This window comes from Podarcis liolepis, assembly GCF_965112155.1.
Source record: "Podarcis liolepis genome assembly, chromosome: 1".
Lineage (NCBI taxonomy): Eukaryota > Metazoa > Chordata > Lepidosauria > Squamata > Lacertidae > Podarcis > Podarcis liolepis.
This window is the reverse complement of record NC_139554.1, coordinates 48,692,461-48,705,336: the sequence shown is the minus strand read 5'-3', so window position 1 is coordinate 48,705,336 and position 12,876 is coordinate 48,692,461. Positions and strand designations below refer to the sequence as shown.

Genomic DNA, 12,876 nt, shown 5'->3' with positions numbered 1-12,876 from the left:
TACAAGAACTTCTACTAGCACATCCTTTGCATTGCCTTGTCACTGAAGGGTAGCAGTGATTGTTTTGAGGCTTTTACTTACAATCTAGTGGTATATACATTTTATGAAATAAATAAATATAATATTTCAATTCTCCATTTTTTGGTTTCGTTTCTTGTTTATCATCAAGATGCAACGCATTCTTCCAGCATGAGAGAGAGAAGCCTACAGCAAACTGTGTCCCCAGAGGAGTTTGTGCCACCAGAGAAGCCCCCACCAAAACAGCAATGGATTCCCGATGAGACTGAAGTCACGTGCATGGTCTGCAAAACGGAACGTTTTACTATGGTGAGGAACCCCCAAGGCCATACTTGACATGTAACGGGAACACTTGAACGGGTGTGTCTGCCGTTGGCTCTTTGGCCAGCTTGCTGCACTTCTGTCAGTCGTATTTGCTAGTGTGCCCCAAAGATCCAAATGGCTGTGGGTCTTGAATGGGTAAAATGTTAACCACTGAAATGCTATTGCTCCCTTCAAAGTTCCTCTTTGTGTCTCAGTTTAATAGACGACATCACTGCAGACGTTGCGGGAGGCTGGTGTGCAGCTCGTGTTCAACCAAGAAAATGACGGTGGAAGAGTGTAGGGAAAACCCGGCTCGTGTTTGTGACCAGTGCTACAATTATTACAACAAGGAGGGCTCAGAGGACTTGCCCCCTGAGGCAGAAATGTGTGTAAACAATCTTTCCCCATTTTTTTGTATCTGGAATGCTAGCCTTTGATATCAACTAGTGAATCATTTTAGCATTTCTTGTGGGTCTCCCCACCCCCTGAGAGTTTCAATGAGGAGGAAAAGTCTATTTCTAGTTCCTGCTCTTCCTGTTTCTAGTTCCAACAGTGGGACTATGGGTAGGGCTTCAGAGTTTGATTTAATGTTATGAAAACACTTGCTTTACTGAATTTAACTTTTCGGCGCATGTTTGAATAGGTATGAAGCATCTTTGTTTTTCTCTTTTCATAGTACAAAAGTGGAGGATCAGGACCAAGAGGAAGGTGAGGAGATTTGCATTTTGCTGGCATGTATTACAGGACTGACTTCACAGTTAATGTTGCTTGTGGGCAACATGGGCAAGCCCTGAAGCATCTTCAAAGACGTAACAAATGCATAGTGGCATGAGCTTTCTAATGCATTGCATGGCTAACCTGGCCAAATTACTTGCTGGAAAACATGGCAAGATTTGGAAGTCACAATGTGTTGTCATGACTGGCTAGAGGACTCCTTGGGCTATTTGCCCTTGGGACTCCCCAACCCCTCACCCATGCCCTGTCTTTTCGTAATGTTGTAGTTCAAGAGTGAGAACCTTTTTTGGAACTGAAGGCCACATTACTCTGGTGTAAAGCTGATGGAACATTGTTCTGGTAGTAAACGGGGTCATACACCCCCCTTTCCTTTCTCCATGGAAACAGATGCCTGTATTTAATTCCAAATCATTCAAGTTTCTCTTTGTTTTCTTCATAGGCTTTTACAAAGTTGGTTAGAAAAGCTTTTCAGTATCCTTTATCTGCCCTTACGGTGCACAAGGCAGAAACAACTCAGTCATCCCAGAAGAAGTGTAAGCTTAGAGCTATTCAAGGTCTTAAACTTCAAAATGTATTGCATTCTGAAAATCGTATGCATGCAGTTTCAAATTTGCAAGGACTGCCCCCCCCCATATTGACAGGGAACAGAAGTGCACTGAGCCAGTTCCCCACTTTGCTTTAATCATCTTTTGCAAAGGAAGGAGCTGCAATTCGTACACAACATCCAAGTCTTTTCCCTTACCTGCTATAGAGCTGATGGTTGGCAGCCCCTGGAAGCAGGGTTCCCCTTTCCTGCTGTAGTTGCACCCTGCTTCACAGACCCTTTACTGAGCAGGGGTCGGAACAGATGTCTGATTCCAAATTGTAACATGTGACTTCTTGTCCTGATTTCTTGTGTGTTCTGTCAACGGCAGTTGCGTCCTCCGATAATGAATGCTCAGATTACTCTGCAGTGGTGCAAATACCCAAAATAACAGAACTCGAGTGGCTTCTTTCTTTGAGAGAAGAGGAGAATGAAATTGTGCGCACTGAGTTTTATTATGAGCAGGTAAGTGTGTGCTCTAAAAGGGGGAAGTGGACTTCCGATATGGCACATGATAGGGCAAGCAAGGAAAAGTTGGCAGCGGGGCAGAAAAGAAGAATAGGAAACCAGTGGGGAGAGAAGATAGAAAAGAAATTGAGAAATGGAACCCAAGAACACCAGGGAGGGAGAAAAGATCCAGATGACATCCCTGGGCTTTGGGGAAACAGTTCTGTTATATTGCAAAAATAGTAGCGAGGGAACACAAGGAAGTGTCCCTGCTCCACCCCAATGCATCATCTACTGGAGCACCAGGATAATTGGTGTACACTCCTTGCTCTAGCAAGTGAATGAGGTGATGTTGGGGCTTTCAAGTTCATTTGTGGCAGATTAGCAGAGAGAATGAAGAAAATAAGCGGCCTGGGCACTTCTGTCTCTTCCTTTGACTGGGTTCCTACTTCATGATAGCAGTTTATGTGGTAGCACTTCTTTGTAAGATGATTTGCTTCTCTAATTAGAAGCTAAAGCTTGCATTTTAGCAGCCTGAAGATCTTCTGTTAAAGCTTAGTATGTTGTGCGTGTGGACCCTGTGCAGTTCAGATGTAAGCTCCCGTTGTGGACAGGGTCGCAGTCATTCTAATAAATTGGATATTGTACTATGTGCTGGCAGTAGTGGTGCTGGGAAGGGGGCCATATTGTGCTGCCTGCATTTTGGACATGGTTATTGGGTCTGAGCTTACTATGCATCTGGTCAACACAGCAGGGGTCAACAGTCTCTTCTATCTCTTTGAGTTTTATAGTGAAGAATATTGTTCTGCTCCTGTCTTTTTGGCTGAGTACACTTTAGCTCTTCAGCTGCAGCCTGCAGGTGGACTCACAATTACCTCTGCCTTTCCCTTGCCTCTCCTAATGTTCAGGCACCCAGTGCTTCCTTGTGTATTGCCATCTTCAATCTCCATTCGGACAGCGTAGCCTGTGGTCACCAGTTGATAGATCACTGCTGCAAGCTTTCTCGAGGGCTGACAAACCCCGAAGTGGATGCTGGCCTCCTCACGGATATCATGAAACAACTGCTCTTCAGTGCCAAAATGATGTTTGTAAAAGCTGGGATGAGCCAAGATTTAGCTCTCTGTGACAGGTAAGTGGTCTGCGGTTCTCCTGAGATGCCTTCCCAAAGTAGTCAGACAGGCCTGGCTCATGTTGAGGGGGATGCAGCAGAAAGTGGTCTATAGCAGAGACTGAAACATTTATATAAGGACTGGGCTGAATTTTTCACAGTTTGGTGGATCCCAGTGTTTGTGCTGCCTCTAACTTTTGTATCTTATTTTAACTCCGCCAACAGCTACATCAGCAAAGTCGATGTGCTACATATTTTAGTCACTGCTTCATATCGTCGTGTTCCCTGTCTGGATCAGATATTGGAGCCTACAGCAGTTACAAGGCTAAGAAATCAGCTTTTGGAAGCAGAATACTATCAGCTAGCCGTAGAGGTAATGCATGGGGAGAGAAGCAGCTCTGGAGTACAGCCTCAGGGCTCCTTCAAATCATTGCTCTGTTCTTGCACAGAGATTGCCTTCATTTAGAGAACACACATATTGGGGTGTTTGAACTTCAACTTGAAGCATCTCTTCCCTCACAAAGACACCTATTAGCCTTTTGGGCTTGGTTCTGTGTTTTATAAAATATAGAAAACCAATGCTCGGTGTTGTTTTTTTTAAAAAGCAACTATATAATTAGTAGATTAATTAACTAAGCATTTGTTGATTAATTGGTACAGGTCAGCTTTTATTGGTGGGGCTGGGATTTAAAGACATGCTTAATTGGGGGACTATTTGGTTCTATTGTAGCTGTAATAGGAAATTTTTTAAAACCCATTAGTCATGGTCTTTGTTTCTAAGAATATATATTAAGATTTCTTAAATTCTTAATATCTGAAATGTACCTTCTCAGTATTGTGACAAATGCACTCCAATAAAACTGCCAATAGTGACCACAATAGTGTACAATAGTAATAGGCCAATAGTGTTCAGCTCTGATTAAAGGTAAAGGGACCCCTGACCATTAGGTCCAGTCGCGGATGACTCTGGGGTTGTGGCGCTCATCTCACTTTATTGGCCGAGAGAGCTGGCGTACAGCTTTCGGGTCATGATTACTGCAGCTCAAAAATAATACTGTAGAGCTAGAAAAACTTCAGAGTTAGAAAAGAGCAACAAAAGTGAGCAGGTAGACGTTGCAATTGCACGTGTGTACATTTTTTTTCTTCAGAAAACAAAAGATGACTATGGAAGACTGAGGGGGAGATTATCTCATATTTTGGTGACTGTTTTCAATAACCTGTTCATTTTAGGTTTCCACGAAGACTGGCCTGGATCCAGGTGGGGCATGGCATGCCTGGGGCATGGCCTGTCTTAAAGCTGGCAACCTCTCTGCCGCCAGAGAGAAATTCAGCCGGTGCCTAAAGCCACCTCTTGACTTGAACCAGCTAGACTCAGGCTCAAGACTGGTCCAAGATGTGATACAGTACCTGGAGTCCACAGTGAAGCCCATTATCTCAGTGGTAAGAATCCAGTCTTCCTCCTTCCTCAACAGCTGGTCTCCTGGGGTAGATTTAAGCTACAGCCAGAACATTAAACATGCTAGGGTACTGGTATTCAGTGCTATTTTTCTAGAAAAAGAGGTGCTGGAACTCACCATGAACGCCTCACTCGTTCTCTTAGAAGGGCCATGGCTGGGCACCCTGAGAGTGCCGGAACTGAGTTCAGTATTTCCAGCTAAAAAAAAGGTCCTGTTTGTATTTAATCTGGGACCAAGTTATCTCTGTGATTGCCTATGTCCACATTATTCTCCCCAAACCTTGAGTGATGGCATCTAAAGACCTGCTGCCCACCATAACTCAGATCCAAGTGATAGGCTTTTGGATTACAACTGTGCTGGTTGGGACTGTTGGTAGTTGTAGTCCAAAATACTGGAGGACACCAGGTTGGCAAAGGCTGTTCTATGGAACTGTGCCAAGCCCAGTATACCTAAAGGAGCAGCTCCACTCCCATTGTACAGCGTGGACACTGAGGTCCAACTCCAAGGGCCTTCTGGCGGTTCCCTCACTGCGAGAAGTGAGGTTACAGGGAACCAGGCAGAGGGCCTTCTCGGTAGTCGATCGCCCTCCCATCAGACATCAAGGAAATAAACAACTATCTGACTTTTAGAAGACATCTGAAGGCAGCCCTGTTTAGGGAAGTTATAATGTTTGATGTTTTGCTGTGTTTTTATAATAATAATAATTTATTATTTTTATTATATTGGAAGCCATCCAGAGTGGCTGGGGCAACCCAATCAGATGGGCAAGGTATAAATAGTAAATCATCAGCATCTCCCTCCCCCATGCTTTGGGGACTTGCTCCAAAGGCCTTCCTGTTTTATAAAGTCTTTAAACTGTCCCGTTTTGTTGAACTTAACAATACTTAATGGGTAGGAATACAATTTAAAAGTAAAAACAATTAAACATAACAATTCAATAAAATCTGCTATTTAGAAGAAAATTGTTATATTGAATTGTTATTGCTTTTAAATTATATGCCTACCCATTCAGTATTGTAAGCCACTTTGTAAAGCCTTTTGCTCTGAAAAGTGCAGTATAAGTACCTAAATGTACTTTTAAAAGATACTTAAAAATAAGAAGCTAATGCTTACTGCCTATTTATGTTTTTGTGTGTGGTCATTGCAGGGGCAAGTTTATGATTTAGTGAGCATATAGTTAGAACATTGCCTGTGCTTTTCTTTTTATTTCTACAACTAACAGCGCTGGAGATGTGCGTACTTTATTTTTAATGTAACCTGAACCTTCTGTTTAGGTGGTATGCAGGCTGCAGCTAAAAATGGCATGTGGTAGAATGTCCAAGTCAAGGTTAGATGCAGAAAATATTGAAGACACAGTTAAATCCATGCCAACAAAGTGTGCATCAAGAACATCTTGTCTTGGTTTGGAATTATTTTCTTTGTGCCTTCAAGCTGTACACTAGGGAAGAAGAAAGTGAAATCAGGGTATCTATGGCTCTTTGCTGACATGGGACAAAATGCCAGGCATGTATTATTCTGGTGTTTGACATTTGGGATTACCATCTGGCCTGTTGCCATTCTTACTAAAAGCTGACATGGACAACAGCATGTAGAGCAAGAAAGTGACTACAACTCCCATCATCCCTGACCACTGGTCTTGCTGGCTGGGTCTGGTGGGAGTTTCTGTTCAACAGCATCCAGAGAGCCACACATTCTCCATCCCTGATGTGCAGATCCAATCTTATGTAGTGCTGGATTTGGGACTGGGGAGACCCAGATCCAAGACCCAATTTAGGCACAGAAGTCGCATGGTGACTGGGAGCCGGGCATTCACTTGCTTCTCACAAAGTGATTTGGAGGATGATATGAAGAGGGAGTGAGAACCATGCATGCTGCTTTGACCACCTTGGAGAAAGGGCTGGAGAGGAATTGGAATTGATAAAGGAATGTTGCTTGCAACTTGCTGCTTGTGAACTGCTGTTGATAATAGTGGCCACATTGTGTTATGTGCTATTGTGGTGTAGATAGACGATGTGGTGCCATACTGAAACCTACCTGTTTGCAGGGGTTAAGCAGTTTTCCACTCTATGTTGACTTGCACTGGGTCAGAGAAAGAGGAAACTGGATGTTAGATATTGCCCACATAGCATAACTGTGCAGCTCATTTCTAGATTATGATTTGGATCAGAGTGTCTTTCTGCTCAGAAAAATGGAAGGGCCTCTGGAGGAAGGTATTTGTGGTACAGGGAGTGATTGGTAACTTTTTTTAAAAAAAAATCGTCCTGCATCACCTGCCACACTGTACTGGAGGGTCCCTCTATCCTTTGGAGCAGCTTTCGGTGGTGGTATTGCCAAGGAATGTAGGAATCTGTAGAAATTGCTTTCCTCTTCCTTCCTCCAGCAGGACCATATGGTGAACAGACATCTCCTCACAAGAACTTGTGATGTTTGATTCTCTGCTTTTTTTGGTAGCAGGATGACGACTACTTTGCCACTTTGAAGGAACTGGAAGCAACACTAAGGACACGAAGCCTATCCCTGGAGCTGATACCTGAGGGGAAGATTCAACACAACAGCTACTACCAAGAGTGCCTCTTCTATCTGCACAACTATGGCACCAATCTAGCAATCATTCGTTTTTATATGAGGCACGACTGCATGAGAGAAGCACTGCTGCATTTGTTAAATAAGGTGAGACAGACTGTTCCTCCTGGAGGTTTTTCTAGTAAGGGGTGATGAACCTGTGGTCCTCCAGATGTTGCAGGACTACAACTCCCATCACCCTTGGCCATTGGTCATGTGGACAATGAGAGCTGGAATACAACAGCTGGAGGGTTGCAGGTTCAGGTTTCCATGTCTCTTAATTTGGATAGGTTCCAGGTGGTATATTATGGGGACATGTTACTTTGCTATGAAACTAGTTTTCTCAATATTGTGAGGACCTTGACCTTGGTCTCAATCTTTTGTTGAAGTTGTCCTGTTTTGAAAATCTTGCCTATTTTATTGCTATGACTAGCCGCCCTTGAACAATGTGTGCTGTGTTCCCTTCTGCCTTGAAAATAGCCCTTTTATTTTCCATGTTATGACTCCCTTCATAAAATGGCTGAGGCCTTGTTCAAGTGCCTCCAAGATTTATTGGCAAGTGTAAATAGTGCCAGGAAATATTTCAGTTTTAAGATGTCTTGTGACTATTAGAACAGCATAGTGTTTGGTAGGTATTCGCAGGCTTTCAAGAGAAGTCTCATGTTGAGACTCCCCTAACTCAACTTCTGCTGTGTCTGCCTTCATACCCAAAAACAATTTTCAGCCTGATCTGAGAATTGGACAAATGTAACTTTTATGAAAAACGTGCAGTCTACTGTAGCCCAATAACAGAGGCTTTTCTTCCTAAAGTAATTATATGAATGAGGCAAGACCGTCTAAACGCTTGAATTTTTCTCTGTTTTAGGAGAGCCCACATGAAGTATTTATTGAAGGGATATTTATCCCAAGCTATACCAGTGGAAAACTTCACATGTTGGAAAACTTGCTGGAAACGATTGACCCGGGTCTAGCTAGCTGGGGTGCTTATCTCATTGCAGCTTGCAAACATTTGCAGAAAAAGAATTACTATCATATCTTATATGAATTGCAACAATTTATGAAGGTAAGAGTGGGGGGGTTGATGATGGTGATGATGGTGATGATGACGATGATAATAATTTATTATTTATACCCTGCCTATCTGGCTGGGTTTCCCCAGCCACTCTGGGCAGCTTCCAACAAAATATTAAAATACAATAGTCCGTGAAACATTAAAAGCTTCTGTAAACAGGGCTGCCTTCAGATGTCTTCTATAAGTCTGGTAATTGTTTTTCGCTTTGACATTTGGTGGGAGGGCGTTCCACAGGGTGGGTGATGTACTTCTCATGTTGCAGTTTTAAATGTTCTGAACTTTTTGTCAGGAAAGTTGGACAATATTTCCTGTATTTTGGGAAAGAGCCTCAATATGTGCTGTTTGTTCATGTACGCAGTGAGGGGGGTTCTTTTGGGTTCCTAACTTAGGAATCTCTGCTATAATAGAGTTTGCAAACCCATCCCATCACTGCTTATGTCCAGTCCCTTCTGTATAGTTAAATATGTTCTGAAGAGTTGCTAAGTGGTTTTCACCAATGATACACAATTTGAAGGCTTACCCATCTTAACACTCCTGTCTTTCAGGATCAAGTCCGTGCTGCTATGACCTGTATTAGATTTTTCACTCACAATGCAAAGTCTTATGCTGAATTGGGAGAAAGGCATACCTGGCTGTTGAAGGTCAAGGACCATCTCAAAGTTTACCTACAGGAAGTTTCAAGGAGTTCGGGAAGAAAAAAGGTTACATGTACTTTCCGTAAGAAAATGTCTGCTCCTGACGTCTCAAGGTACCAGCAGATGTTATCGTTTGATGACATATTTTTCATTCTCCGTTTTATTGATCATACAGTTTCCCTGAACAGTGTGATAAGGCATTCTTCAGGACTTTTACCATAAGCATCCATGCTCTTAAAAATCAGTTGGTTTAAGTTCAATATTTTTGAGGTATTGTGACTCTAGTGTCTTGAATTCATTTCTCTTAAAGTTTCTCATGCTCAACTCCATTTTAACAAGGCATATCTCTGTGGATATTTTGGAGTGTGGGTTTTGTCTAAATAGCATTAAGTAATGTGTCCTGTCAGCAAAATGATTTCTGCTTGAACAACAAAATGTTCCCACCTCTCCTCCCCCCAATATATCTTTTCTTGGGTTTCCTTCAAACCTCCAGAGCAGATTTGGGATGGGGGTGAGGAGTAGAAAGGGAGGAAATCCCGATTGAACAAGTGGAAATTCTTAAGCTGACAGGAGGTATTTGTTGAATACTGTCTTATGTGTTGACACGTCCACCCTCTCTTATCTTACAGAGTAAATCTAGCATGCAATGTTTTCCATGATATACTTGAGTAATGCTTGTGTGTTTTTCTTTAATGAGGACATTCTTTTTGTTTCCTTTTGCTCACAAAGTGTTTAAAGATTTTTATTCTGGGAAAGGAAAAATAAGTAAATATTTATTAATATTATTATTAATAGACTCAGTGATATGTGAAGGCATTGCTTTTTTTAAAAAAAAAAACTTTTCTGTACAGTCGTACCTTGGTTCTCGAACAGAATCCATTACAGAAGTCTGTTCGACTTCCAAAAACATTCAAAAACCAAGGCGCAGCTTCCGATGGGCTGCAGGAGCTTCATACACTCAATCAGAAGCCGCGTCAGACGTTCAGCTTCTAAAAAACGTTCACAAACCGGAATATTCATTTAAGAGTTTGTGGCGTACGGGAACCAAAACAGACGAGTACCAAGGCAGTGAGATCCAAGGTATGATTGTATTGTGTAATGAAGCATTTCCCCCTAAATCAGGCATATCAATACAGTTGAGCTTCAACTGGAAGTGACAAGATTCCTTCATCGGTGCGAAAAATTGGGAGCCTCATCTCTGACTGTCTCGTCTGTACCTACGCTCTTTGGAAACAATCAAATGAAGATGGAAGTAGCTTGCAAGGTACTGAGTGCCTCATAAAATCATGGCATAGTTATAGGTATCAAAACTGAATACTATAAACAGCACTGAGTGTAGCCTACAGAGAGCTGGTTTCCATCTAACACTAGGACAAACTATGGCTTAGGGCAAACGCACAGGTTCCCAGAGAAGAGATCATGGTTTCTGTACTTCTAACTAAACCATGGTTTCGTGTAGTGTGTTGTCCAAACCTGGACTCAAGGTTTGTCTCACTGCATACAAACCACAAGGAGTAAACCCAAAAACCAACCTTAGTTACAACTTGTGGTTTGCAAGATAATGCACAAATTCTGGTTTGGACCTCATGCTAAGCTTAATTTTGGCTTCTCACACAGCAGCAGCAGCAGGACTGGATGAGGAGATACAAGAGAGATTTTTATCCATGGCTGCTTTCATATTGTAGAATTCATTCTGAAGAGAGGCTTTTTCCTTTTTCCTCCACTGCCAGGCTATGACCTTCATCTTCAGACAGTTCTTTGGAAACTAAGGTGCAGAAGATACTGATCCCTGACCCAGGGCAAATTATATTTTCATTCCTGGTTTTAGATATGTTGCAATTTAATCGTTTTCAGCTAGTTTGTTTCTGTTATGCTGTGTTTTATAATTGTAAGCTGCCTTGAATCCCAACTTGGAAGAAAGGCAGGGTATAAGTATATTAAATAAATAAATTGAAAATAATAAATATCACTTTTCCAAAACTGGATGCTGTCCTTAAGCTTGGAAAGAGGGAATAAGAATCCTGTTTGTGTTATGGAGCTGACAGTACTAACTGTGGGTTGTTTGAACAATACTCAACCTTTTTGCTGCTGCTATTTCTTCTCAGGTCATGCTGGAAGGTAAAAACATTGAAGAAGGCTTTGGGATTGCGTTTAGAGTTCTACAGGTACGGTGAACCTAAGATGATGTTATACATAATGTTGATTCCTTACAATTCTCACCAAAGCAGATAAGGAAACCCCAGCATTTTTGCCATGTATCTTTTAGGTGTCTATAAAAACTTGAGTTAGAAGCTTCTGTTTTCATAATTGCGTTAGGTTTTTAGTATAGCTTTAGTATAGAGACAACTGAAACCTTGAGTCATTCCCTCCAGCTGCTTCCTTCTTGTAGTTTCTTGCCCTTTAGCACGTTTCTGTAGCACCACCTCTGCTGCCTGAGCATCTATGACGTTATTTTCCCCAGTACTCAGTATTCTCCTGTCTGTAATTTTGTCTCCCTTCTCCTCAGGATTTAGTTTAAAGCTCTCCTGATCAGGTTCACAATACTCACAGCAAACACATTCTTGCCAAAAGTCTCATGAACCTAAACCCTCCACTTAGAGTTGCAGCTTTAGTTGAGTCCAACTTTATATTTGCCAAATATTCAGTATCTCTTGTAGAGGTATACAGACATGAATGGTGAGTTCCACACACCCTTCCCGCATTATTGCCAAGTCTTTGCTGAAATAACTGTGTGAGGGACCCAATGCCACCATAGCTGACATTTGTTGATATTCAGGTGGCTCAAGCATTTTCCCAGGCTTTTAAAAATGAGGTAGAAGAGGTGTAGCTGAGTGCTAGAGCACCTGCTTCGCATACAGAAGGCTTTATGTCCTTGTTTCTGGAAAGGACCCCTGTCTGAACCTCTGAAAATCTGCTGCTGTAAAACCAGTTTGACCTGATGGGTTTGACTTGATTTCACTCACTTTCATATACGCTGTTTAATCTGAGGAGGCTAACCTGTGGTCCTCTCAGATGTTGCTGGACTCTGAACTCCCATCAGTCCCAGCCATAATGACCAGTGGTCTGGGATGGTGAATTTTATGTGATTAAACTAGGAACAGATAACCTTTGGCCAAAGAATTTTTGACTTTTAAAACCTAAGGAAGCTTGCATACTGTAAATAGTGTTGGACTAAGTCACACACAGCTCAGTGGGACTTACTGTCATATCGGTGTGTGTAAGGGTGTAGTTATTGCAGAGTCATTTGATAGCTTGGCCTGTGTGTTGAACTTGGTGGGATGCATATGAGAGAATGGCTGTCACACGATTTAAAATATATCTTAGCTGACTGAATTGCATGAACTTGTTTAAGTGATGCTATAGCCCTAATGAGGACTAATCTTAAATGGGGACAGAGCAAGGTAGATACAGAGTAGGGGCCATTGAAGGAGGATTCTGTAGCATCACAGTGGCTAAATTTATATAAAGGCATGCAAAGGTTTGATAGTACACACTACCACAGGACTTCTGCATGACAAGGCAGTTTTCCCAGATCCTTATTGCTCCTGTATCAGTAAAGCTCAATTCTGGTTGTAGGGAAGTGTTTGTGTGTTTTGAAATCATATTGGTTCTTCCACCTTAGGATTTCCAGCTGGAGGCTGCTGATGTATACATTAAAGTGGCCAGACAGCTGGTGAAGCAGCAGAAGTACAGTAAGATCAGGCAGCTCCTTAAGTGCATCAAGGAATCTGGTGCTGAAGATAAAACTGATGGGGACAACGTCCTCTTAAACTGTCTGGACGAGTCTGATTCTATTCCTGCTGAGGTAATCTTGTTCTTTTCCTGGAAAGAAAAGGCGCAACCCTATTTTATTTACATTCTGCAAATAAGAATTGTGTGCTTGGAATGCAGGTAACAACTTTTAGTAATCTCCAAGACTGAATTATTCTCATTTTGCTTGTCATGCTTTCATGAGG

At 42.1% G+C, this 12,876-nt stretch overlaps 1 protein-coding gene across 4 annotated transcripts in view; it reads left to right on the top strand.

Moving 5' to 3' along the window:
- The window catches only part of ZFYVE26 (zinc finger FYVE-type containing 26), a 43,454-nt gene that overhangs the window by 26,217 nt on the left and 4,361 nt on the right, over nucleotides 1–12,876 (top strand). For 2 of the 4 annotated variants that reach the window (XM_083459481.1, XM_083459482.1), the window contains exons 28-40: nucleotides 170–327; nucleotides 537–706; nucleotides 998–1,029; nucleotides 1,971–2,104; nucleotides 2,995–3,215; nucleotides 3,420–3,567; nucleotides 4,425–4,634; nucleotides 7,106–7,321; nucleotides 8,079–8,276; nucleotides 8,831–9,033; nucleotides 10,043–10,184; nucleotides 11,026–11,085; nucleotides 12,543–12,725. In XM_083459481.1, coding sequence (XP_083315607.1) covers nucleotides 170–327; nucleotides 537–706; nucleotides 998–1,029; nucleotides 1,971–2,104; nucleotides 2,995–3,215; nucleotides 3,420–3,567; nucleotides 4,425–4,634; nucleotides 7,106–7,321; nucleotides 8,079–8,276; nucleotides 8,831–9,033; nucleotides 10,043–10,184; nucleotides 11,026–11,085; nucleotides 12,543–12,725 — 2,075 coding nt within the window. Of the gene's footprint in view, nucleotides 1–169; nucleotides 328–536; nucleotides 707–997; nucleotides 1,030–1,970; nucleotides 2,105–2,994; nucleotides 3,216–3,419; nucleotides 3,568–4,424; nucleotides 4,635–7,102; nucleotides 7,322–8,078; nucleotides 8,277–8,830; nucleotides 9,034–10,042; nucleotides 10,185–11,025; nucleotides 11,086–12,542; nucleotides 12,726–12,876 lie in introns of all 4 variants that reach the window. The other 2 variants (XM_083459479.1, XM_083459480.1) reach the window with 1 other exon arrangement.